Source organism: Panicum virgatum, chromosome 5K (genome assembly GCF_016808335.1).
Source record: "Panicum virgatum strain AP13 chromosome 5K, P.virgatum_v5, whole genome shotgun sequence".
NCBI classification, from domain to species: Eukaryota; Viridiplantae; Streptophyta; class Magnoliopsida; order Poales; family Poaceae; genus Panicum; species Panicum virgatum.
In genome coordinates, this window is record NC_053140.1 from 44,668,859 (window position 1) to 44,694,878 (window position 26,020).

The 26,020-nt window shown below is 47.3% G+C and overlaps 3 protein-coding genes and 2 pseudogenes across 8 annotated transcripts; 2 read left to right on the forward strand and 3 right to left on the reverse strand.

The window, feature by feature from the left end:
- Positions 1–3,637: 3,637 nt before the first annotated feature.
- LOC120707694 (probable glutathione S-transferase GSTU6) lies at positions 3,638–4,966 on the reverse strand. The gene is made up of 2 exons (XM_039992662.1): positions 4,493–4,966; positions 3,638–4,412 (listed from the first exon to the last, which is right to left on the reverse strand). The coding sequence occupies exons 1-2, from the start codon at positions 4,847–4,849 to the stop codon at positions 4,029–4,031; spliced, it is 741 nt and encodes a 246-aa protein (XP_039848596.1). The 5' UTR covers positions 4,850–4,966; the 3' UTR covers positions 3,638–4,028.
- A 1,342-nt stretch (positions 4,967–6,308) lies between these two features.
- On the reverse strand, positions 6,309–10,389 carry LOC120707691 (annotated as a pseudogene).
- A 203-nt stretch (positions 10,390–10,592) lies between these two features.
- On the forward strand, positions 10,593–13,182 carry LOC120707690 (protein PLASTID MOVEMENT IMPAIRED 2-like). The gene is made up of 2 exons (XM_039992661.1): positions 10,593–11,032; positions 11,151–13,182. The coding sequence occupies exons 1-2, from the start codon at positions 10,910–10,912 to the stop codon at positions 12,927–12,929; spliced, it is 1,902 nt and encodes a 633-aa protein (XP_039848595.1). The 5' UTR covers positions 10,593–10,909; the 3' UTR covers positions 12,930–13,182.
- Positions 13,183–13,471: 289 nt separating this feature from the next.
- On the forward strand, positions 13,472–20,432 carry LOC120707689. 6 transcript variants are annotated; one of them, XM_039992659.1, is made up of 10 exons: positions 13,480–13,877; positions 13,974–14,051; positions 16,043–16,711; positions 16,794–16,896; positions 18,129–18,229; positions 18,313–18,487; positions 19,040–19,210; positions 19,613–19,713; positions 19,800–19,861; positions 20,057–20,418. In XM_039992659.1, the coding sequence occupies exons 1-10, from the start codon at positions 13,548–13,550 to the stop codon at positions 20,064–20,066; spliced, it is 1,800 nt and encodes a 599-aa protein (XP_039848593.1). In that variant the 5' UTR covers positions 13,480–13,547; the 3' UTR covers positions 20,067–20,418. The 6 variants fall into 6 exon arrangements, 2 of the variants coding, with proteins under 2 accessions (XP_039848593.1, XP_039848594.1); XR_005689055.1 differs by having other exon boundaries at positions 13,481–13,877; positions 19,800–19,956; positions 20,057–20,400; XM_039992660.1 differs by having other exon boundaries at positions 13,481–13,877; positions 19,800–19,890; positions 20,057–20,432.
- Positions 20,409–25,038, reverse strand: LOC120707692 (annotated as a pseudogene).
- Positions 25,039–26,020: the final 982 nt, after the last annotated feature.

Sequence of the window (26,020 nt, forward strand, 5' to 3'; positions counted from 1 at the left end):
ACGGGGCGTTGCAGCTGTGCCTGGCTGCAGCGTTGCTCGCCTCGTCGCCGGCCAGTCCCGCCCGCCTGCGCTTGCGCAGCGCCGCTGCTCGCCATGGCTGCCACCCGCCCCTCCATGCTGAGCCACCACTCGAGCCCACGCCGCCCTCCACCAATCCCCGAATCCGCTTGCTCTCATCCCAACGAAGCTCACATGCCCGGCCATCACCTCCACGCCTCGCCGGAACGCCGCCGCAGCGGCATAGCCCCGCTGCCGGCCGCCGCTCGCCGTGGAGCCGCCGCCACTGGCCACCCTGAGCCCTCAAACCACCACCCACAGGTAGCTCTCGCTCTCCTATTCCTCCTCCACCCCTCCCTCACCGCCAGCAAGCCCCCCCATGGTCGGAATCGCCGTTTCCCTTTCTCCCCTCTTCAAAATCGCGACCAGGGACCTTGTGCGACAATTGAAACAAGTTCAGGGGCGTATCTGCACAACTGTAGACTCATATGAATAGTGCTGCGAAGGGTTATTTTGCAATAAATTGGCTGAAAATTTGGAAAATCATAGTAAATCATAGAAAAAACAGAAAAATGCAAACTAAAATTTGTTGGATTCCTTGTTCTAAGATCTACAGTTTTTCTTGCAGGTTGATCTTCAGTTTCTAAATAGTTTTTGCTCTAGTTTAAATATTAGTTTAAGTGACTGTACACTTTGAAAATGCATAGTAAATCATGAAAAAATCATAAAATAGAAAATAAAGATGTTTTGGAATCCTTGTGATTAGATCTATGCAATGAACCTATAATATGACATGGGTTGGTAGAAAAATATTGTCCTAGAATTTTATTCATGCTTGTTAGGGATAAAATTTATATTTATAGTTATATTGCTCCGTTTGCTATGAAATTTTTATGGTAGGCTGTTCATGTGATGCATATTCTGTCGCAAAGGTGTTAGATTTATTTGGTACATGTATACATGAGTTAATGATTTAATGTTGATGCTTTAATGTTTCTTCTATTAAAAATAAATCCCTATGGATAAAAATCATGAGACTTAGTTCAAGACTTTAATTATGTAACATACATAAATTTTGCATTTTTACAGGATCATAGGAGCTATAAGTGTTATCCGGTGCTATTAAAAATCATCCAAAATATAGGCTCTGTATTTATAATTAAAACCCCACTTTAGAGTAGTAGTATTTATTTTTGAACCAAAGCACTTGTCTTTATGAAATGTTTGCAAATTTTCTATCTTGGCTTTATAATTAAAATGACCATTAAGTAGTAGTAAATATGACTTTATTTTAGTCTGACAAAATAAATAGTGCTATAGCTCAGAGCAATGCCTGTAAGTGCTGGTTTTAGATGATCATTTATTGATACATTTGTTTATGATAATTATGCTCTTTTCGAAGTGTGATTCATCTTTTCTTTAATATCAAATGCTATATTGTATAGTGTGTTGCACTTTTTATGAATGCTTTGCGCGTTGTACTTTCATGTATTTATACATATGTATTATTGCACCTCATTTAGGTACGATAGATGAACCACGTGAAGGACGTGATATTGGAACCGAACACGAAGACGATGTTTGGTGGACATATCCAGAAGAGGCAAAGAACCAGGAGTACATGCTTGGACCAGAATACTCGCCAAGCGAGTGTCATCTAACAAACATTGACCTAGTGTTAATCCCAGACAAACCCCGGTGCACATCCTATTATTTGAAATTATGATACCTATATACTCCCTCCTTCCCTGTTTATAAGGCATACACGTATATCAAGATTCAAACCTTGTCATCTTTGACCAATAATTTGACTATTAAAATTTTATTTTTATAATGCAAATTTCATATGATTGGATTCATAATCAAATATATTTTACAATGATTATAAGTTTATAATCAAAAGTGATATAATATATGATAAATAAATGGTCAAAATGTTGTTTAGAAGACTGTGTCATGTTCCACCATGCCTTATAAACGGGGAAGGAGGGAGTATGTATTTATTACTTGTGCATTACGTTTCAGGAGTTGAGTGGAACCCTAGTTGCATGATCCCTAAGTTTCCCTGAGTTATACTAACATGTATAGGACGATAGAAATGATATGCTTAATAGTTCTCGATAGAAGTCGAGTGCCTTCTTGCACTCGCGAGATATAGGATATTTAGAAGTCGAGTGATTTCCTGTCACCCGCGAGGTATAGGGCAAAAGTCGAGTAATTTCCGGTTACTCGCGAGATTTATAATTATCTTTATATTCCAGTATATGAGATATGGAATACAATATGGAATGATTGGAAATTTGAGACCGGACGGGGGAACGATGAGATATAGGTATGGCAACAGAACAGGGTTCCTGGTGTCTTAGCCTCGTCTGTGTCGATTGAGGACCGTACCGTTGTTGGCCCTGCTGATCATGTTTGAATTGTACTAACTGCATGCTGGGAGTAGGAGGTAGTCGAAACCGGTAAGCCTAGTACTGCCTTGTTTCGAAAGTACAGAACTTCTACCCACCCCTTAGGGCAGTCGAGTGGCCGCGGAGAATTGGGATGCATATGTTTACTTTTGGTGGTCTCTCGTAGGGCTCGGTTGACTATATGCAGGTGGGGCGGTTCTGTAGTTCGAGGCGGGGAGGGGAATGCTTGGTTCGTATTGTCCGACGGGGCAAATACGTGCCGTGTTGGTTAGGCCCACCTTGCAAGGTTAAATCGGATCGATTCGACGTCAGTCGCTCTCGGGCATGAGCACCTTGATCTCCGAGTCACATCGTAGTAAGGAAATGAAACAAAACGAGTTGATAAATGCTGATGTTATCTAATTAATTATGTTTCCACCTTGGTTGCTATAGATATGCAAATCATAGATGTTTAGCCAATTTATTGTTATAATTTGGAGCTAAAATTTTGAAGTTAAGGATCTATTTTAGATGTTTTTTAGCAAAACAAACCCACCAGCCAAAAGTCTTGCATGTCTAGATAATGAGCTAAGTATACCCTTAGTCGGGTAAGTCTTGCTGAGTATTAGTATACTCAGAGTTTGTTGTTTACCCTGTTTCAGGTATAGGAGATAACCCGGATTCACATCGGTGGGCTCGATGTGACGTCCTCATGTCTCCGTAGTTAACGTTTTATTTCAATTTATTTCAGTTGGTTTCTAATGAAAATCTTCCTCATGTTAGACTCTCTACCGCTGATATTATCTATTATGTCAACTTTAATATGTAAAAGTCATTTTGTAAATATCTTAATATTGTTTACTATCTTGTAAAATTGTATCATGCTGGTACCGTCTGCGCTCGTCGTCGCGCGAGACTTCTGGTGTGTTTCGATTGGTCTGTGGGTTGAAAACAAGCTGTCAGGTTACATTTAATTAAGATAATGCGTCTGATGCGTTCAAATGATGACCATTACATTTAATTAAACTGTTTAACTTTGCGGGTTCTGTCACAGTGTTGCTCCCGTGTCACTGCAAATTGGAGATTTTCGTCAGCGCTGTCGTGTGATGAGAAAGGAGGCAGAACGTGGAGTGGAATGATTGAGATTACAAGTGGTTGATAAGCTGCTGACCGCGGATGCAGTTGGGTGTGGGCAAGTCAAGCTCAGCATCAATCAGTCAAGCTCAGCATCAATCAGACACCAACGATTTCAATGCAGGGTGACGCAGTGAACATTTATTTTTCATCACCGTTTCGTAGGTCTCTTATTACACAAAATCACACACCAAATACTACATCTCCAACTACTGGTAATATATCCATCCAAAAAAAAGTACAGGTAGTACTACATACTTAAAGAAAAGAACTCAGCAGGTGTCAAGTACTGCGTCAAAGTCCAGCGTGTCCATCAGACTATCAGAGACATGTGCAATTAATTTTTTTATTTATCTATATTTAGTACTCCATGCATGGGTTATTTGTTATATTTAATGTTTCGATGTGATGGAGATGTGATGGAAAATTTGGAAAGTTGGGAGGAGTTTGGATATCTAAACACAGCCCCAGTCAATCATGCGAAAATATACGGTGACGCTATGTTCATGTAGAAGTAGAACCAGCTGCGGCGATCCATTTAGCCCGAAACCCCTTGTACTGCTCCAAGACCTTCCCGGCGTCCGGCATGACCTCCCTCACGGCGTCCACGGCCAAGAACCGCTCCGCCCACGCCGCCAGGCCGGGGAACCTGGCCCCGTCCAGGAGGTTGGTGCCGCCCACCTCGTCCACCACCCTGATCCACACCAGGTGGCTCCCGAGCGCGACGTCCACGAGCCCGACGGCGTCGCCGCCGAAGAAGGCCTTCCCCTTGGAGCACTCCGCGAGCGCCCGGTCCAGCACCTCCACCTTGGGCACGGCGTTCTCGAACGCCGCCGCCCTCTGCTCCTCCGTCAGCGACCTGAACAGCGCCCTGTACGCCGGGAGAAACTGCAGAACAAACAAAGGAAGAGAGCTCTGACGATTCTCGTTTCTCCCCCAACTGAAAATGGTTGGCGATGGTGTCGTACCGTGTCGTTGACGTAGGCCGCCCAGAAGCGCGCCGTGGCGCGGTCGTAGGGGTCGGATGGGAGGAGCCGGGGCCCGGCGGCCGGCCAGGCCTCGTCGGCGTACTCGAGGATGACGAGCGACTCACACACCGGCCGGCCGCCGTGGAGGAGGACCGGCACCTTCCCGTGCACCGGGTTGGATCTCAGCAGGAGGTCGCTCTTGCTCGCCAGGTCCTCCTCGAGGTACTCGTAGCTCAGGCCCTTGAGCCCCAGCGCCACCCGCACCCGGATCACCCACGGGCTCGACCACGTGCCCAGCAGCCGCAGCCGCAGCTCGCCCCCTCCTCCTCCTCCTGCTGCTACTGCTGCCACCGCCATCGCTGAGGCTAAAGCTTTGGTGTCCTTCAGTTGGGTGACAAGGTCGGGTTGTGTCAAGGATTCAGGCACGAGCAGGTTATATGTACGGGGTCAGGTGATGATCGCGGGTGCCCAGTTTGACTAGGAGTAGTGAGCTGGGCCGAATTTTAGCGGTCGTTTCTCCTTGTCCCGGCCACTGTTCGTTTGGAAAAGGGGGTGCCGCGATTGCGTCAGCGCTGTCGCATGATGGAGGAAATCAAGAAAAGAGGACATATGGTGCGGGAGCAGCTGCCAGCTCGCTAGTCCCTGGAGAAAATGCCAAGACTTTCGCTTGAAACGCGCCCATATGTACAGTACACTGTCGGAAGTCTTGTGTTTCTTCCACCAGGAAGTGGACACCGTGATCCTGTCACTACTGAATGGATCGAAGAAATCAAAAACTGATTGGGCTTTCAATCCCGACTGCAGAGGATTACCCGGTGGGTCATAAAGGCCCTGTTTGGAACACACTGGGATTCTAGCGCGCACACTTCCCGAAAAGAGAATCTCGAATGCATGGAGTACTAAATGAAGTCTATTTGCAAAATCTTTTTAGGGATAGGTGTAACTTTTCGCGATGAATCTAATGACGATAATTAATTGATAATTAGCTACAGTGATACTACAGTAACCATCCTCTAATCATGCGGTCAAAAGCCTCATTAGATTCTTCAGGGTTCCTAGCGCAGGAGTTCTGAAGTTGATTTTGTAAACTGACTTTATTTAATACCGTAATTAACAGTCAAAGTTTCCTAGCACTCCCTAGCGCAGAGAACCAAACAGGGCCAAAGTCTATGCCATGCGATCAGCCTGACCACACAAGGCCCACATTATCCGGGATGGCCGTTAGGGGCCGCAGTGTTAATTTATCTAAGCAATGCAATTGGCAAAATTGACTGGAGAACAATCCTTCAAATAAGCTTTTGCTCCTAATAACCATTAAAAGCCAGAAGACACACTTGAACCATCCCAATTAGAATAGTTGAAGAGTGTCTTCTAGCACATACTCCCTCCAATCCAAATTATAAGACATTCCAAGAATCTTGGAGAGTCAAAGCAATCTAAAGTTTGACCAAGATTATAGAGAGAAATATAAAGATTTTTATGATATTAAATTGATATACTATAAAAATATAACTAATAAAAAATCTAATGGTACTTAGTTTATATAATAAATGTCATTATTCTATTATATAAATTTGATCAAACATAAAAAAAATTGACTCTTCAATATTGTTGGAATGTCTTATAATTTGGAACGGAGCGACTAGATATTTTTAGTGGTTAGAAGCAAGTGCCACATTTGAAGGATATCCTCTAGCCAATTTTACCATATTGCGCCGCTTTTTCAGATTGGCTGGCTGAATAACAACAGGTCCGCAGCAGGAAGAACAGCTAGATTATTGCACCGCATAGAAAATTGGTACATAGAAGCAAATAGTTAGAAGAACCCAAAGGACACCTTCCACTTTTTTTTCTTTAATTTTGTATTGAAGGAAACAAACATTCTCGTTCTATCCCTCTACATACACAAAGAATCAGTACGTGCATTTGTATCCCAGCATAACTTAAACATCTTCTCCTTCATACACACTAGTAACCTTCATATAGATTAATAAAAATAAAGACATTGTCGATTCTATCATTTCAATGCTCTCTCGGAAATGCTCATGAAAATGGTACCCTTCTGGTCTTCTCGGACGAGTCAATGAGTCATGAATCAGTTATTACAAAATTGTGAGCACACCGTTCCTGTCTTCTGGCACGAGTTTTGACTCGGCTGACATCCGGCCATGGTATTCTCCCATCAGTGGCCCAACTATTTTCCCTTTCGGATCTATAGCCATGCGCTCCAGTTGTACTGCATTCCTAAGGATATATTTTACCAGTGCAACTTGGCCTCCATTGCCATTAAATCTGGTTATGCAGGCCTGCTTCAGATTATGGTGAGGATGATCCGCAATCTCGTCTCGATCAGGGGGCTCCTCACAACAAGATTGGCAGAGCATCTACAGACAAATTTTGCCAGTATCAAGAAATCAATAGCATGACAATTATGTGCAAAAGATAACATCAGTGGCAAATATATAATCACTAATTGATCTGTTATGCCAGTCCGCTTAGACTGCAGCATTCCACATTTAAACAGGCTTAGACAATATTTAAGACTGAACTTAGATGGTCTGTTAAGTATGAGCTTTCAGATTTCTTATGAAGACAACGATTGCAGGTTATAGCCACTGAATATTACTGTATAGAGAGTCTAAGGAACAACAGTCAGGCGAGTACAGTAGTTAACAAGATTTAAAGAGGGTTTGCAATAATACGAAATGGATGAAGGTGCAGATAGAATAACATCTTACATCCAAATGAAGGTCCACCAAAAAGGGCGCTGCTTCCAAAAGATAAGCTAATTGGAGGATTACATTTTTACCAAATCGTTTAAGCCTTGATGAAAAGGTTATTTTCACGGTCAAATGCCTTAAATAGATAAATCCAAGAGGAGCCTGCATAAATCCATGTATCTGAAAAGAAGACAAGGGAAGTCAGAAATAATACTGTGAAACATAAATGAAAATGTCACATGACTAGAGGTTTTAGAATCTTGGAGGGCACTGAAAAAAGAAACCCGAGTCTTCACAATCACTGTAACATGTAGAGTCTCAACATGAGGCAATCCATTTGGAATCTCTGTAAAAACGTATCCAAGGTTGTCTTGGACATGGAATGTAATGCTTGCTGTCTTCAGCTTCAGGCATTGGTTAAGTGCAAAAGCCACTTTTGAACCACCTCTGTACTCGAACGAGGTGAGATTAGGGGCATGCAACTCAATCCTATTGATAGCACAATCTTGGACGCACAAAAATTTCAAACGTTGCAATAGTTCAGCAGCATGTAAATCATGTAGTTGGGGGCACAATCGGATGATTAGCCACTCCAGTTCAGGGCATTTCAATAATAAGAATTGCAAAACTTGCAATATAATATAAGCACATGCTCCAGAGAAAGTGTTCTAAGATTGGAGAAGCCACAAAAATCATGACTTGGATCCAAAGTAACACAATAAAGTCGAAGGACCTGAAGGTGAGATGAATTTTGGTTGTTGAAAAGATGACATGGGAAGCTATAATTGTTTTGATATGGTCCCAGATATTGAGAAAAATTGAGAACCACCGCCTTTGCCCTTGATGCAATAGCAAAGGAAACCCATCCATCAATATCATTTGCATGTTCCTTATGCAATTCAAACTTAACAGCAAGCCTATTGACTACTAAACCACTGTGTTTCCCCAGGATCAAATTGACCGTGTCAATAAACCTCTTAATGCCCAACATCCTATTATGCTGACGAGACTTTCGATTTCTCTTGGGGTTAGAGCCACGTGCATGTACTGTTGCAATACCACTGGCAGGCACTGTTGAAATATCGAAGTCAAGATTAGGATGGTATATCCAGGCTCTTCTCAACTCACCGCATATTGCACTCATTCGGACAGCTTCCTTCAGTGTTATTTCTGCTGTTATTCTTGAAACAACGTCCTGGTGGTAGGTTTGAACAAAAGATCACTATTGAGCCCCTTAGAACATCAGCACATAGAGTTGAAATTTTAAATACCTCAGGAAGCGACAGAAAATTAAGTCCTTGCAGTCCTATCCACTTGCCGAGTTCCAGTCTCCATTTTGCTGAACAACTCATATTCTCCATATTGGACCTTCTGGCTGATATGCTAATACTCATGAAGCCTCCAAACAGCAAAGCATCGTATCAACACACATATGCAAGTGTATGAATATATAGCCACTAGAAATGCAAATATAAACTAGGCTATTCAACTTCGATATTCCAAGTGCTTCATTCTAGAGAATAGTAGATGTTATAAATATAACTCCATGACCAATGTAAATGCAGTGCAGCTCAAAGGTGCAGAACAATAAGAATCATTGCAGCAGCACTAGTGGAGCACATGGGATGTTTGTTAATTGTAACTTATAATCACTAATCATAAAACAAGAAAACATCAGACAAGGTCTAGGGAAGTATTAGAGTTCTAATCAGAGGGTAATGAAAATAAGAGAATGGATTATTCCTAATTTCCTATAGAATGTAAAGACCTGACTAGTCCCAACTAGAATATGTAAAGTTCGGTGGAGAACTGGAGATAACTCAAAAGAAGATCTCCACTAAAACTTATCATGTGTACCAATGAAAGCATTCACTCCAAATGAACAGAAATTAGCTGTCACTAGTAAAAGGAAAAAGTCTTTTTTGCCTCCCTGAACTTTGGACCGAGTCCGCTTTTTCTTCCTAAACTTTGAAACCGGCCGACCAGCCTCCTCGGACTCCCGAAATCGGTCACACGACCTCCTTGAGCAGGTTTGAGGACGGTTTTACTATTTTTCTTTTATGTTTATTTTAATGGAATCTTTGAAAAAATTATAGTAAATAAAAAAAATCATAAAATAGAAAATCCAAATTTGTTGGACCCCACATGAGTAGATATACGCAATGAACATATTATATGGTATACTTTATTACAAATGAAGTTGTAATGTACAAGAGGCAATGTACAAGAGGCACGAAAGTTGCAAACTTTACATATGGGATCTTTTTTTTGAAGGATTTATTTACATATGGGATCTGATTGACCGAAAAAAGAGAAAGTTTTGAATAAATTGAAGTAGCATTGCGAATCCCAACCAAACAAATCATCAAAATATACCGTACTGTATTGCTTGGACGAGAGAGAGACCTGATGTTTCAGTCGCCGGCGACAATACGAGGCGGCGGCGGCGCGGGTAGATGCGAATCCCGTGCGGCTGTGCCTACAGCGGCTGGATTAGGTCCGACGGCTGAACTTTGCAATTAGGCTACTTCTGTTCCCCTCTACTCTCCTTCAGTCGTGAGAAATAGAGAGGTAGTAGTAGATCGATCCCAAGTCTTTTTTTTTTTGAGACCAAGGTCGATCCCAAGTCCGAGTTGGATCAATCTCCGCAACAGTGTATGGAAATCCAGGAGGATGCGGTATCGTTTGGTCACAGCAGCCATTTCTTCAAAAGGAAAAAAAGAGGAGGGGGGGGGGGTAACATTGGATCAATTTGAGGTGCCTAATCCTACCGGCGAAACGAGTGACTCCCTAGCGAAATTGCCAAGACCTTCGCTTGAAACGCGCACACAGAAGTCGATGCTTCTTCCATCAGACCGAGACAGTGGACACCTGTGATCCTGTCACTACGACACTACTGTAAGGGTCGAAGAAATCGCAACTGATCGGGCTTTCAAGCCCGACTCCAGGGGATTTCCAGGTGGGCCGGAGAGGGCCGTAAAGTCTATGCCAAGGCCCACAATTCTTCAGACTGGCTAGCTGAATAGCAACAGGTCCGCAGCATGATTGCATGAAGAACAGCTAGTTTTTTCAGATGCCAAGCAACTGATTGACCTGATATGGAGCATTTCTGTTAGCTGTATCTACTGCCTCCTTACCGGAACTTGCAAGGGAAATGGCCTGAAAAAACTACCACAATTGAAGATGCACGTGTCCAAATCTGCACCGACAAATTCAACCTGCCCCATCGACGTAGTTCAACACCAACCATCTAAAAATTATGCGGCTCATAAAGCTTTGCATCCAACCTCCTGATCAGGAATGAAGGTCCCCCATTTGTGGTACTACTAATAAAGCTTTGCATCCAACCACCAAAACGAGCTACTAACTGTCAACTGACCGAGCAGGAGGGCAGCGACAGACAAGGCCGCCGTGGATAGAGTGAGATCGAGCGTGCTGTGTGGTAGTGAGCGCCCCGAGCCCTGCCAAGCCGGATAGGCTTCCGAGCTGCAAGCCGCACATGCCCGGAGTTCCTCGTTTAATTGCCAACACAAAAAAAAAAATTCTCCTTCAGGTTTCTTCAAAAAAAATTCTCCTTCAGAGCAAACAAACACTACCAATAAATCCAGCAGTGCCTTTTAATCTTGGTGAGGTCCAGTTTTTGTTCCTTGGACTCTTGTTAGGTTGCGTCCGCTGCTGCTTCTGATTGGAGGCCGCCATGGATGAGGCCATGGGAAGGAGTAGCTCAGTGAGAGCCACAAGGAGCATCTTTGGTGAAAGCACCGGTGGGAGTGGGAGGAAGCTGGAGAAGTTCAGGGCAAGGGATGCTCTAGGACTAGAGGTAACTCATCTCTGAATGGTTCTTGTGAATAGTAGTTGAGCACTGCTCGATTGAATTTCACATCGGCCTTTCAAAACAGAAGTGCGTTTCGTATTCATGGACACCTCGCTGCTTGCAGAATTTGTCTCCAGAAATCAAGCAGCTAGCGAAATCCAGCATGGATGAGCTCAATGAACGCAAGGCCGCCGTGGACAAGGAGAGGGCCGGCGCCGAGTCCGAGCTGTCGAGGGCCCGCGCCATGGCCAAGGAGCTGGAGCGCCGAATCGAGCAGGCCAAGGCCAGGGCGACGTCCAGGAGATCAGAGCTCCCGACAATGCGGACGGCGGGGGCAAGCAAGAAGGGCGCCGACGCGCAGAGCTCGCAGGAGGAGCGCGACGCGGCTGAGTACGCGGAGGTGGCGCGGGAGCTGGACCGCGCCAAGCAGGAGCTGCGCAGGCTGCGGCTGGAGGTGAAGTCCGCGGCGGAGGCCAAGGCCAAGGCCGAGAGCGACATCGTGGCGTCGGCGATCAGCATCCAGTCCAACCTGCGCTCGGCCGACGAGATGAAGCGGCTGGTGGACGAGGCGAACGAGGAGCACGTCCTGGTGGAGCTCGCGCGCATCGAGGCCGAGCGCGAGCGCCGCGAGATCGACGCCCAGCGGCGCGCCGAGGCGGAGCGGTTCGCCGCGGAGATGGAGGCCACCAGGGCCAAGATCGAGGCGCTGCGGGAAGACGTGGGCCGCGCGAGGGACATGGAGGCGATGCTCGCCGCGACGAACGCCGACGTGGAGGTCCTGCAGTCCGAGATGGAGCTGGTGCGCGCCATGGCGAGGAACAATGCCAAGAGCGACGGCGCGGCGGAGGCCGAGGCGAGGCGGAAGAAGGAAGAGGCGGCGCAGGACAAGGCGCTGCTGCTGGCTGCGGAGGCCGAGCTCGACGCGGCGAAGAAGGAGCTGGAGAACTTCAAGGCCGAGGGGTTCCAGCTCATGACGTCCATGGACGGCGCGCGCACCGAGATCATGCGGGTCTCCGAGGAGGTGAGCCGGCTCAAGGCGCAGGAGGAGAAGGCGGACGCGCAGGTGCAGCAGCTGAACGCCAAGCTGCTCAAGGCGAGGGCCCGGCTGGAGACCCTCATGGCGGCCGGCGAGCGGTCCAGGGCGATCGTCTCCAACCTCACGTCGGCGCTGCAGCAGCTGCAAGCCGAGAAAGAGGCGGCGAGGAAGGAGGAGGAGCTGGCCGAGATCGAGCGACGGTGCGCGCGCGCCGAGGCCGCGAGCGCGACCGCCGAGATCGCCGTGACCGAGGCACGCATTCAGCAGTCCGTGAAGGAGCTCGAGGCGGCGAAGGCGGCCGAGGCCGCGGCGATGAAGAAGCTGAAGGCGGCCGTGGAGGGCGCGATGCGGGCGAGGGCGTCGCAGGGTTCGTCGGGGACCATAACCATCTCGCGGTTCGAGTACGAGTACCTGAGCGGGCGCGCGGCGCTGGTCCGCGTGGTGGCGGACAAGAAGGTGTCCGCGGCGCAGGCGTGGGTGCAGGCGCTCAAGGCCGGCGAGAAGGAGCTGGAGGCGCGCGCCGAGGCGGCCGGGCGCGCAGCCGCCGAGATGCGCGCCAGGGAGGCCGGGGCGGCGGCGGAGGCGGAGGCGGAGAGCGCGGGGGGTGAGCAGAAGGCGCTGGAGCAGGAGCTGCACGACCTGGACGCGGCGGCGGAGCGGGAGGGGCTGATGTGCGCGTACCCGCCGCGGCGGTCGACCAGGGTGTCGGCGACGAGGCGGAGGGCGAGGGCACGGCGGCCGTCGGTGTCGTCGGCGGCGGGGATCCGGAACGCGCGGTCGCCGTCGTTCACCATCAAGAGGAAGAAGAAGGTGATGCCCAGCCTCTTCAAGCTCATCAAGCAGAGGAAGGACAAAGGCGCCAGCTGAAGCAAGCCTCGCCGTCGCCGAGCGCCGAAGAAAGCAGCGCCATCGCCCACCGGGTTCAGCACTTCAGCAGGGTGGTGGCTTGCATCTGTCAATCTTTGTTGCTTGTACATGACTACGTGATTTTCAGGTGCTGCAATGCAAAATGCACATGGTTCTTGTGCATGTACAGCAGTGTGACACAGCTTAGTAATCTTACAAACATGTGTTTCATCCAAAAAAAATCTTAAAAAAATGTGTTCATCTGTGTGCCGAACTGAACATGGTTCGTATGCGGGATTGAGCCAAGCACGACAGCATCGATGCCCCAAATTAGCAAAGAGCACACCGATCATCACAGATTGTCAGATTCACATGAAGACTTGCAAAGGTGTCGACTGCCAAGGGCACAACCGCACAAGAGATAACCGGTTAGACGAAGACGGCGGTAGCACATGGCCCCACCAGTCAGCCGCACGAACCCCGCAGGTTTCCCACGTGGCCGCCGCTCGGCTCACCCAGCGTCAAACGTGGAAAGCAGCCGCACGGACCAAACCGGAGAGGAAGGGGAAAGCCACACACCAGAAGAGGAACAACCCATCCGCCGAGCGCGGAGGCCGCCCAGCGAGCGAGACCGGCGCCATGCGGCTGCCGCACGCGTCCGACCTCCGCGCCTTCCTCGCCGCGGCCGCCGTCGCGCACCTCTCCTCCTCCCTGGCCTCCCGCGCCTCCCCGTGCGCGGCCCCTCCCCTGCCGGCGCCGCGGCTCCGCGCGTTCGCCTCTTCCCGCGCCTCGGCGCCGTCCTCCTCGCCCGCGGGGGCGGCCGCCTTGGCGGGCGCCTCCGCGGCCGCCGCGGCCTGCGAGCAGGCGGCGGCGAAGCCCGCGATATGCACGGCCGACGAGCTGCACTACGCGCCCGTGCCGGGCACCGAGTGGCGGCTCGCGCTCTGGCGGTACCGTCCGCCGCCTGAGGTGAGGGCTGCCTCTGGGGGGAGTGTGTACTGGTCGGGGTAGTGCTTTGTTTGGGGTTGTTTGGTTATTGAATTGTTGCTGGTTTTGATTGCGCAGGCGCCGAAGAGGAACCATCCGCTGATGCTGCTGTCTGGAGTGGCCACGAACGCTGTTGGGTTCGACCTGTCCCCTGGGGTGAGTGAGATTGACCATGATGACGCCATTGGTGTCGATGAAGTACCCTACGACGAGTGCATACTTGTTCTCGGTGAACAAATTTCGGGTGATATCTCACTAAATCTCAAATTGAAACATTGCTCCAACAGAAAAAAAAAACTCATGGCATAGTTTGGCAATTGAATATGTTATACTGTTTGCCAATGTAATTGACACTTAGATGGTGTTTCCTGACCATGTAGTAGGAGAAATTAAATATTGAATGTGTGGTTCTCAGTTCTGCAATCAGAAATAGCCTAGTTCTGAACAGACAAAAAACCTAATGAAAATACGTTGGTATTACATGTTATGTGCACATAGAAGATCATCAGACCAGAAAGTAACAGAATTTCAAAATGGAAACCCAGCCGGGTGGCAAAATGCACCCGCCTAAGCCCTGAGAGAGAATGAACTCGGGGGTAGCTAGGATTAGTCCGATCTAGATGCAAGAACACGATGAACACAGAAGGTTTAGAGTGGTTCGGGCCGCCGCGGCGTAATACCCTACATACATTGTGTGTTTGTATTGTCTGTGCTCACAAGAGATTGCTCGAGAGTGGTTCTAGCTGGTGAGCTGAGAGTGTGAGGGAGAGAGTCTAAGTCCACTTGTCCTGAGACTAGCATGTGCTCCCCTTTCATAGTCAAAGGGAGGCACATACATAGCCGTTGGGACCCCGACAGATGGGCCCAACGTGGATGTATTTAAATAACATAACGTCTAGCGCTATTATGGTGCTACGCCTGGGAAAGATCTTATTCCGGGATTCCGCTGCCTCGTCCGCATGGATGTACTGACCGGCGCAGACCCTCCGACCGGCGTGGTCTTGTCCTGTCATGTTGGTGCGGCGCTTGCAGCTAGCCGGGTAGGTTGCGCCACGCATGCTGTTCATGCAGCGTAGCTTGCGGCGTAGGCGGCATGATGGAAAGGGCCGTGCCGTCGCATCCATTTAATGCAGCAGACTAACGTGCACCGCGCGCGCGGCGCCTGCGGCTGCACTGTGCACCTTGGTAATACACGACCAATAGTGGAGTCTGGCAAAGGCTGCCCTGTGCTCTGCTGCGACAGAGCACGCCTCAGCCTCCCGCATTAAATGCGGTGGATGGGCGAGTCTTCCGGCGGGATGCTGGTTCCCCGCGTGCCGGGGGGTCCGGATGGCATGGGGGGTCCTGGGACCCCCGGCTATCTGCGCCGGACACTGCCTTCTCTGGGACACGTGGCGTCACCGGACCCTCCCCCGAGCAGAGAGCAGGTCCGGGGCCGCTGGCCCGGCGAGGTGGACTCCGGACCGCAGGGGTCCGGCTGCTCTGCTCTTCAGCGCGTAGTTTAGGATAACTACGCGAGTCCTTGCCCAGACGCAGTAGGAGGGGGTACCCCGGTCCCAGGGTACCGACAAGGTTCATACATAGTTAGTCTGAAATTTAGTGAGAACAAAAAATACCTAACCGTATTGGTGATTGTTATGAAGGAATATGCAGCCTACTAAAATTTATGGAAAAGGTCCGTGTATTTTTGTCACAAAAATCATAGTAGCTATTGCCAGAGTTAGGATGCCTCTAGACAAAATTTCTCTAGCAGCGTGTCAACTTGTGCGTGATATTGCAGTTTAGTGCATTGACTTGATAAACATCAGCCTTAAGTGAAAAAGTGTTGTGTAGTTTTCAGTTCTATACTAGTCCTAGTAGCTGTCCACCTATATTATTATCGATCTTCTGTTGCAGGAAATGAATTAGTTCTGAGATTTCTTTCCTATTTTAAAATATTAATGGTATTCCTTTTTATGATTTTTTGGGGGTTCAAGTTTTGTTTGCTTTCTGGTTACATGTAACAATCAATAGTTAAAGAACAAAAGAACATGAAATCATGAATTGACTGTCTTCTTTTGTATTACTGTTATTTATCTTTGGTTATTGTCCTGTTATGGCTTCCCTTTGACCCCTGGCCTTGACTGATACATATAAAATGCTGCCAGGCGTCTTTTGCTCGTCATATGTCTATGCAAGGATTTGATACATGGATTGTTGAAGTGCGTGGTGCAGGCTTGAGCATGCGTGGATCGGAACTAGCTGCAGCTAACAGCAAACCTGATATTCCCCCAGGTTCTAGTTTGGATGAAAGTTCTACAGCAAAAGCAAATGTTGTTGTTCCTGCCAAGAATATGTCCACTTCTGATGCTCAAATTTCTGAAGTTCCAGTAATAGTAGATAAGAACATTGTAGGAACAAGTACATCAGAAGAACCACAGCTGGTGATAAAGTTATCAAATACTTTGGCGCGATTGGGTGAAATATTCTCAAGTTATGTGAAAGATAGCCGTCTGAAAAACATAGCTGATAGCTTTTTTGATCGAGTTTCAGAACTTGCTCCTGATACCTCCTTAGCTAGCCTTGAGGAGATTTCAGAAAAGATTTTAGGTTTGTTGGAATTGCCGCAAACGTCAGTGATATCTGATCAAATTAGCAATTTAAGTCAGCGCCTTGTGAAGATTCTTGGGGAAGGCCAGCAAACTGCTTCACCTCGGTTATTTGGGTGGCAAGAACGCCTCTCCGCAACCATCGAAGACCTGCAGAAACAGTTGGAGCTGATTATTAGCTATGATTGGGACTTTGACCATTATCTGGAGGAGGACGTACCTGCTGCGGTTTGTATTCTTTCCTGTATAGTAGTCAGATGGTACCTAGGTAACCTCTTTAAGAAGCGTGCAATACCTTTTGTTTGTTTAGATGGATTACATAAGAAAGCAGAGTGTACCAAAGGATGGAAAGTTGCTTGCCATTGGTCATTCCATGGGAGGAATCTTATTGTATGCGATGGTTTCGAAGTGTGGTATGTTTTATCGACATTTATCCTTTGATCTTTTCACATTGTTTTACTTGTAGCAGTGCTGGCATGTTTTTTATTCAATGCAAAGAAATGGAACAAGTCTTATCATTGTTAACTTGGGATATTTTGTCAAGCATGCTTATTTTCTCAATCAATATAGTATTAGCTGCTAATTTTATTTATCTACTTGATATTGAGATATTGAACCTTTGAAAAAACATTAAGTAGAAAGTCAAACTCATGCTATTAGACTACATTACTGCAACAATCCTACCGGATCTGCTTTTCCATTCATCCTAGTATATCAACGTTTTGACTGCAATTTCATCTACCACATGTGATACAGAATATTTAAGTGGTACAACTTATTTTCCCCTCGCCTATTTTATCAAAATGTCTTCTTCATAACCTACCATGATGCAACAAATGCTGCATTGGTGCTGCTCTTTATTCAGTTACTCTTTCCCCTAATAATGTTTCCTTGAAAGTTGAAGTTCCTGTGTTACTAAAATTGTAAATCTCATCATGTGTTTGCTTTCTTGTTTGGCTTTACGATTTTATCGTTTACTTTTTTCTTCCTGACATCGAAGAGGTTAGCAATGTTTGTTTTTACAATGTTTTTTGGGGAGGATTTTATAATGTTAACTCAAACAATCCTTAGAACGCCATCTCCGTTTGAGTGTACAAAGCTTGCATCTTCCAAAACCAATGCCTTATATAGATTGAGAAGTGATTTGTTGTTTTCCATCTCCAAAAGTACACAGATTAGCTATTTTTGGTGCACTACTGTTAATTTACTGGATGTTTGCATACTGCCTCTTAAGTCTGTCAGGAACCATCATTGGTCAAATAGCTTCCACTTGAATTCTCATAGGGCACCGGTTAATTTTCAATAAGACATAGCAAAAGAATACCATTTTGGGTCGAAGAACTATGTCATCACGATCTGATCTAGAGCCAAGAGTTATCTTGCGCATCATATGCATTAATCTGCATATCAACCAGATGGCACATATGAAATGGAACTAGTTCTGTGCAAAGATTGAGCAATCCATCAGTTATATCTTTTGATTTCGTGGTTCCATCTCCATTTCTTTTTACATCTGATGTCCGTGTGATTTGAAGCTCTTCTCTTTTTTTATATTGGTTCAGCTCAGTTTGCTTGTTTGTTTGTCAGCTTCTCAATTTTTTGTTGCCAATGTATGTTACTAATTTATTTTCTCCTGCTTCATAAGGATTCGAAGGGGCTGAGCCAGAGCTGGCAGCAATTGTTACTTTGGCTTCATCAGTTGACTACACAACATCCAATTCCTCACTAAAGATGCTGTTGCCTCTTGTAAGTTGACCATCAAGCAGTTTTGACATACTTTTTGCATATGCGTAAACCACTAAACTAATCTTCGTTGTATTCTCAATTAGGCAGATCCAGCTGAGATGTTGCGTGTTCCTGCTATCCCACTAGGAGCATTACTGTCTACTACCTATCCTATATCATCCCGTGCACCATATATTCTGTCACTGCTTCGTTCTCAAATTTCAGCCAAGGAGATGATGGACCCTGAACTTCTTTCAAAGCTTATCTTGAATAACTTTTGTAAGTCAGGCATATCTTGCTGTTTGTTATTAAAGCTATCAAGTGGCTCGTTTGTGCTTAAGATACTAGTCAGGTGATACTTAACTGAAACATAACCATGAATTGTTTCATTTGAAGGTATTCTGACTCATTTGTTATGTTCATGGTGCTATTCAACATAAATACCGTGTCAGTATACATATAATATCTTTTTTGCTAAGAAGTGGCATAGATTAGCAATATGAGCTATGTGGTTCGTTTTACAATATCAGTATACTGTGTGAAAATGTTCACAGTATTTTTACACGTCTCCTATACAATTTGGTTTGCTGGAAGCAGTTCACAGACATAAGTTTGTAAGATATGCTTAAATTCTGAAATATTTATGAGATTTGCAGGAATGTCTAATCTTATATTGTAATAGTAAATGCCCTTGTTGCCAGAAGTGTTAAAAACACTGAATGAAGGGGACAATGTTGATTTTGGAAACAGACACTTGGTTCACTTATGCTGTTGTAGTGAGTTTTATCATCTTTCTTAACATTTCCTCAACTTGGGTGTCATGGCTTGCAAGCACAGTACCTGCAAAGGTTCTATTACAGCTGACGACCGCATTCCGTGATGGTGGTCTGTGCAATAGGAATGGTACCTTTTTCTTCAAAGAGCATCTTCACAAAATCAAAGTTCCGGTACTTGCCCTTGCTGGAGATGAGGATCTGATTTGCCCCCCAGAAGCCGTTTACGGTCTGGCAACGAGATACATTTTTCCTTTATTATTATGCAACGAGGAATCCTTTTTATAGTACAAAATGCAGAGCATGAACATTAGTTACTTACTAAATTAATATGGAACTATTTTAGCACCAGGTCATGCCAATGTGCCACGATCATAGTCATTAGATTTCACTGCTTGATAGTTGATTCACCTTAGTCGACAATCTGATAGCGTAGGACTAAGGCTCCATGGTGTTAGCTCCATAGCACACAGTTTCATTTTCCATCTGTTCTGGCCTTTGGTTATCTCTATTCTCTAACCACAATAGCCTTTGGTGTTAATGTGCATAGATTCTATTCTATCCTATTCTAGTTCTTGTTTCTGAATTTCTTTAGAAAAAGCAATTGTTGACTTCTTGTTTATTTTTGCAGAAACTGTGAAACTAATTCCTCAGCATTTGGTCACATATAAGGTTTTCGGAGCCCCTGAAGGACCTCACTATGCACATTATGACTTAGTTGGAGGGCGGAAGGTACGTTGACAATAATTGACACTTGAGAACTAGTAGTCAATTTTTGTACTAATCATCACGCTTACAGTGATCTGTACTATGCGCAGGCTGTCCATGAAGTGTACCCGTGTATAATAGAGTTCCTCTCTCAGCACGACAATGTGTCTTCATAAGTTTTCACAACTGATATCTATATTTGTATGATGTTCAAGATATTGAAATACGTGATTTGTCTTCACTGATATCACTTAAATGGGATTGAAGGGTTTTTTTTTGTTCTTTTTGTTAAGGCACTCTGCTATTAGACGGGTGCAATTGTTCGTCTGTTGCTGATTCATCTTATTTTTTTTCCTCTCTGAAACAGATGTGTATAAACAACCATGTAGCAGTAGCACTAGAGAGACGAACTCAGCTGGATGTTGGCACCTCGGGCCGGATTGGTGATATCTTCAAAGCCGATGTCTATCTTTTGGCGCTCCAGATGTAGTGGCTGTCAAATGCTACAGTAGGTTGCAAATGTAATTTTAACTGCAGTGCTGTTGTTTTTGGGTCTGTTGCTGCGTGGTCATGAAAGTATCAGCATGAACCCGAGGATCAATTGTAAGGATCACCAGGAGTCGTAAGCCCAAAGTAGATAAATTCAGTCTAGCTGTAATTGCACGAGAAGGCATAACCCTTACGATGGCATGTTGTAAACACATTCTCAAATCACATGGTTCATGCGAATTGACACTGCAAAACTTTTTCGAAATTACCCTCCAACAAGGGGGGTCTCAGAATTCAGAACCCATAGATTTGATGAAAGAGAGCCAAAATATGGCATTTCTATCTGCAAGATGCAACGAATGGATGTTGTGTTTATATAACAATAACATATATAATGGGCTGTACAGAACAACAGATTTTTTTCGATTCCACCCCGTTATACTGACGTGCCTGGAATTGGTATTTTAAGTCTTGGTGACAGCAGTCTTGCAAACTGGGCAAGTGTTCTTCTGAGAGAGCCACTGCTTGATGCAGTACACATGGTAGCTATGGCCACATTCCAGCCTGCCCATCTCTTCGTTCGCTTCAAATTCTTCCTGCAAAACAATTGCATTCGACTTGTTTTAATGCATAAATCGGGCAGTAGCATAACGAGAAGTCATGGAATCATGGAACTAAGGAGAAGGGAGGAATAATCAATACTTGACAGATACTGCACTTCCTCTCCATTTCTTTTGCGAAACGGAAAGAGCCATAGGATGGGTGCTTGACCTTCCTAATGCTGCGGGTAATCTCATCCTCACGCAACCCTGTGTTGACATACCCAATTTTGTCTCCAAGCTCGAGCAACTCCTGCAAAGCAAAGCGGCTTATCGTCTGATGGCACTGGTAATACATAGGTGCAGGATACAACAGAATGGGATGCATACCTCATATGTCATGTTATCCACGTCAAGGCGCCAATCCTGGTAGCGATCATACATGTTCATTCCTCCCAGTAATACTCTTGTCTGAAACATCATGATCTGCAAATAAAGGTAAAATGGAGCAGATATGAAGCTGGATGTATCATATATTTTCTTTCTAAAGGGTTTTTACTAAAAAATCAACTGTATGTGATGTCTTAGGTACTGCAGATTACAACATAATGTTCTACTTTAGCTAATATTAAACATTGTGAACATGCTTTATACTCTCCATCACAACTAAAGATGATTTGACGGGCATAAAGTGCAGACTGAAGTTCAAGAGTGGCATGACCAGCCAACTCACAACATATGCATGCTACTTTAATAGGTTGATCAGCCCTTTCATTTCTATGGTTACAATTCAACTTCATCTTTGTAACATAAAATTGCAGTGGGTTCACAACTGGTGTGCAAGGTAATATTTCTAGATCTAAGAAGATTGCTTGGGGATAGATGTTCCCATGGTATTGGCATATTATTTGACATGGCATGCTACCAGAAAACGGTAACAATTGCAATGTTTACTTGTCCATGTCCAGGGTACTGTGTCCAAAACTGTAAGCTAAAATTTGCTCTCACGATCGACCCATTCTTCAAGGTAGAGATGGTACAAATATGGTTCGGAGGTCATTTGTTTCTGAAATGAAGATTACAAGACCCACAGGCACCAAAGTAGACATAAAGGGTTGGCATGCAAGAGACTGTAGAACAATTCACTTTCGGTTCTCTGCACTACATCAATCAGGGGCAATGGAACCTGTTGACTGGTTAAGGAAATGACATCTGAGAAGATTAACAGTGTGTTCCTATACATCTGTTTATTGGATACAGACCGACAATGCTCATGGATCTTGGCATTGAATGATTTGCTTAGGGGCCATCACTAGGCAGGTGCCCACATGAAGTGTTGGATACTACAGATCTGATTGTGACTGAAGCAACAGGCAAATCATAAGTAGCATGAAGCACCGGTCCCCCTAAGCAGGCAGCAAATAATAGTTCAGTCCAGCAAGACAGGCCTGGCACTAATGTAAAACAGTAACTGCTAGCACCACCCATTAGGCCATCAGCCATTGAAGGCCATCATTCCAAACCAGCATGCCCGTTCCACCAGAACTGTGTGCCAAAAGAAAATTGAGCCATATCATTGGCCGTGGTTGTCAGGTGTTCCATGACTGCAGCCTCCATTCTTGGATAGTGCACTTAAGAACCAAGTGACCATTTTGCCCAGCCGAAACAGAGTATCCAGCATTCATATTTTTTTTTGAAAGCACCCAGGAGCATTGGGGAGTCATGTAAGATTTTTAGGCGCCCACGTTGACCGGACTCAACACAGACAAGGCTACCCGAGTAGTCTCGGGACACGCCATACCGAGGCACTCACACCACACGCACACACACGCACACACACACACACACCTCAGCACCAGTGGGAAAACCCGCGTTGAGTGACGCTCGAACGCGGGTCGGCAGCCTCCACACCTGGAGTGCTAGCCACCCGAGCCAAGGCTCGGTCCCCCAGCATTCATATTGTAAGTTGGCTTTGGAATAGACCGGACCTAGACTCACTATGGTTGAGAGGTCTCTTTCCATGACCACATTGCTATCAGTTTCACTCCTTTCTCAACAGCAATTATCCTAATCCTTTAATCAACAGGAGTCCGGAACGAAGTTATTTGGGATAGGGTCGGGGTGACACCAATTGAGGAGAAACTTATCCAGCATCGGCTGAGATGGTTTGGACATGTCCAACGAAGGCCTCCTGAGGCGCCGGTGCGTAATGGGGTTCTTGAGCGGGTCGATAATGTAAAGAGGGGTAGAGGTAGACCTAAACTGACGTGGGATGAGTCGGTTAAGAGAGACCTTAAGGATTGGAATATCTCTAAAGAGATAGCTTTGGATAGGAGCGCTTGGAGACTAGCTATCAATGTGCCTGAACTTTGAACTTATTTCTTTCGGGTTTCATCTCTAGCCTACCCCAACTTGCTTGGGAAAAAAGGCTATGTTGTTGTTGTTGTTGCTGCTTTAATCAACAGGAGTACAGGACCATACATGTCATCAACTGGTCCTAGGAGCATGCACAATGCAAAATACATTTAAAAGATGCTCAAGGTCAAAGAGAAGATATAGCCACATCAGTATAGCACCTCCGAAAGATTTATTTTCAAAGGAAAGCATCCCTTTGAAGACGCTTAAATTGAATGGCGGCACTCCCTACAAGCTATTTACATATGCTAGGCGCAGGTGCATGGACATAGGCACATAGCTAAGCATTGATGCTGTGAAAGTAGCTAAACTACCCTACCCATTAAACGTCTCTTTGTGGGTAATCAAATTTTGCTAAGCACCTCAATTGTAGATACATTAAGACCATAATATAGATTCGCTCATGTCAGTACCACTACCACGCGGCTGCAACAACCGTTATCATTGTGCTTGTTCAGGCACCGGTTCCGTTAACAATCTCCACGAAGGCCACCATCTCACGTCACGTTTAGCGCACGAAAGAAGCAAGTCAACCACTTCCAACGCCCACCCAGCCGCGCGGGGGCGTTACCCAACGGCGTACCAGTCGGTTACCACGCACGCGTCATCACCGCACAAGCATGTCAGATGATCACGCGCTTAGCGACCCTGCCCTACGCACCAACCGCTCGAGTGGGGAAGGCATGGAATGGATGCGGTTGAGGTGGGCAAGCAAATGAAGAGAGGCAACAGAGCAAGCTTTTCCGTGTGTGGCAGACAGTGTACTGTACCTCTTCTTCGAGGCCGCCGGGGGAGTGACGGTACCCGCGCATCCGGCGGAGGCGTCCGGACGGGATGAGGTCGGCGCCGAAGAAGGGGGCGTCGAGGTGCGGCGGCGGCGGCGAGTCCATAAAGGACGAGGATATCTGCTCCTGCACGGTCGCCCTCCGGGACAGGCACGGCCTCTGTTCAGGTGAGAGCTCATCAATACGGCAGAACATGGCAAAGATTCCATTTGCGTATAGGGAGCTATAAAGAATTCACCGTGGTCCAGAATACAGATGCATATAATAATTACTGAAAACAAACAACTAGTAATCGCATTGACCTTTGAACAATATTGACGACCGTCCTGTAATGACCACAGTTGTCAAGGTTAAGTGGGGGATTAATGGCTATAATTAAGTTTTGAAGGGGACAAGAAAACGCTGCGAACCTGACAGAAAGCATAACCATTCTTGTGGGCAAGGGACAAGGGAGATTAATAAATACGAAAATTAAGGCAAAAGATCATCGGGGGGAAAAGGGAAAAATCAACAGCCCTCCAGCCAGCAAGAACAAGGAATCCCTCCCTCCCGAACGAGACTTGGGTAGTACGAGCAGATCGAAACACGAGGCGGCGCAAGGAAAGGAAGGATGGACGCGAAGAAAAGCCATGTGACGCACCTCCCTGTGGGACCTCTCCCCCTCGGCGCCGCGGCCGCCCCTCCCCACCATCTGGTGCCGCGCCACCACGCAGTCCACCGAGGACGCCTCCGCGGCGAACGGAATCCCGGGCGCGCACCACACGTCGGTGCCGATCCCCCCGGCGACGAGGCCTCCGCCGGAGCCGCCGCCTCCTCCTCCCCCGCCGCCCCGCTCCTTCCTCTTCTCCTTCCCCTTCCGCCGCCGCCGCCCGTGCCAGTCCGCCGACGACCGCACGGCCGCCGCCGCGGCCGCCCCGGGCGCGTACGCCTGCGAGGCCGCCGCCGCCGTGCATCCCAGCCCGCGCAGCGCCGCCGAGGCGAACCCCTTCCGCCTCCCCTCCCCCGCCGCCGGCGGCAGCGGCGGGGGCGAGGACGAGGAGGCCGTCTCGCCGCGCGGGTGTCAGGAGGAGGCGCCGGACTCCCCCGCGGCGCTCCGCCGCGGGCGAGCGGTCCCCGGCCATCGGGGGCGCGCGGCTGGCTACCCTCGGCCTCGGCCTCCCTCCCCTGCCGTGCTCGTCGGGCCCGGAGAGTCGAGAGGGGCAGGTGGGGGCGGGCGGGCAGTGATGGCTGGCAGGCAGTGTGGAAGCGGGCGCCCGCAGAAGCCCAGGGCTGGCTCGCTGCGTCTGCGTGCGCGTGGCGTGGCGTGGAAGACCAGAGGGAGAAGTAGTAGAGGAAGGGAGCCGGGCGGGCGCGGGGACTCCGGGGTGGGACGGTGGGGGGCGGAGCACGAGGCTCTGGCTGGCGGGCGCCGGGCGGGCAGGCAGCGCGACGGGGTGAGGAGGTAAATTCTTGTCCCGGATTCGGTGCGCGCTGGATTTGAGGCGCTGGGCGGATGTTCTTGACTTTATTGGTCACCTCCAAGGCTCCAAGCCTCAAAAATGGTGAAGAATTTACTTCAAAAAAAATGGTCAAGCAAAATGGTTTTCTTAAAAAAAATGGAGTAGCTGCGGATAAAATATTGTACTCTACCGAGCGCCATCGCTGGTGCCGTACGCGTGTTTCCCCTCATCACGGATCGAGTTTAGTAGTAATACTACTACTAAATACCAGTACCTGTATTTACTAGCAGCGGTAGCAGCAGTAGTACAGTATTTTCTTCCTGATAACGTAGGACAGTACTGTCCTTGTAAAAAATAACGTAGGAGCAGTGCTCGTACTTGTGGGGTGAGAGGCTGCGCGAGAGGAGTCGGATCGGATTGGGGGCACGAGCATCTATCGCGCAGCCGTGACGGTACAAGAGGGAGGGAGGAGGAACGGCCCCGCCATTTACGCCACTCCATCACTAGGATCTCTGAAGCTCGAGGAGTGAGGACCATGTGTCGCGGGGCATTCATGGCTCCGCGCCTGGTTGGTGAATCTGAGAGCGGGAGGCGGCGGCGGTACATCAGCTTCTTCCCAAAGAGGGGGCGAAGCGCAGTACATGATGCGGTATGCCGTCTTTGC

What these genes read in the sequence shown, in the direction of transcription:
- LOC120707694 (XM_039992662.1), bottom strand. Translation starts at nt 4,849, where the DNA reads ATGGCGGTGGCAGCAGTAGCAGCAGGAGGAGGAGGAGGGGGCGAGCTG. An exon ending in CGGCCTACGTCAACGACACG is followed by an intron (nt 4,413 to 4,492) that starts GTACGACACCAT and finishes TTTGTTCTGCAG; the next exon opens with TTTCTCCCGGCGTACAGGGC.
- LOC120707689 (XM_039992659.1), top strand. Translation starts at nt 13,548, where the DNA reads ATGCGGCTGCCGCACGCGTCCGACCTCCGCGCCTTCCTCGCCGCGGCC. An exon ending in AGGAGGACGTACCTGCTGCG is followed by an intron (nt 16,712 to 16,793) that starts GTTTGTATTCTT and finishes TTGTTTGTTTAG; the next exon opens with ATGGATTACATAAGAAAGCA. An exon ending in GCTTATCTTGAATAACTTTT is followed by an intron (nt 18,488 to 19,039) that starts GTAAGTCAGGCA and finishes CATGGCTTGCAA; the next exon opens with GCACAGTACCTGCAAAGGTT.
- LOC120707690 (XM_039992661.1), top strand. Translation starts at nt 10,910, where the DNA reads ATGGATGAGGCCATGGGAAGGAGTAGCTCAGTGAGAGCCACAAGGAGC. An exon ending in GGGATGCTCTAGGACTAGAG is followed by an intron (nt 11,033 to 11,150) that starts GTAACTCATCTC and finishes CGCTGCTTGCAG; the next exon opens with AATTTGTCTCCAGAAATCAA.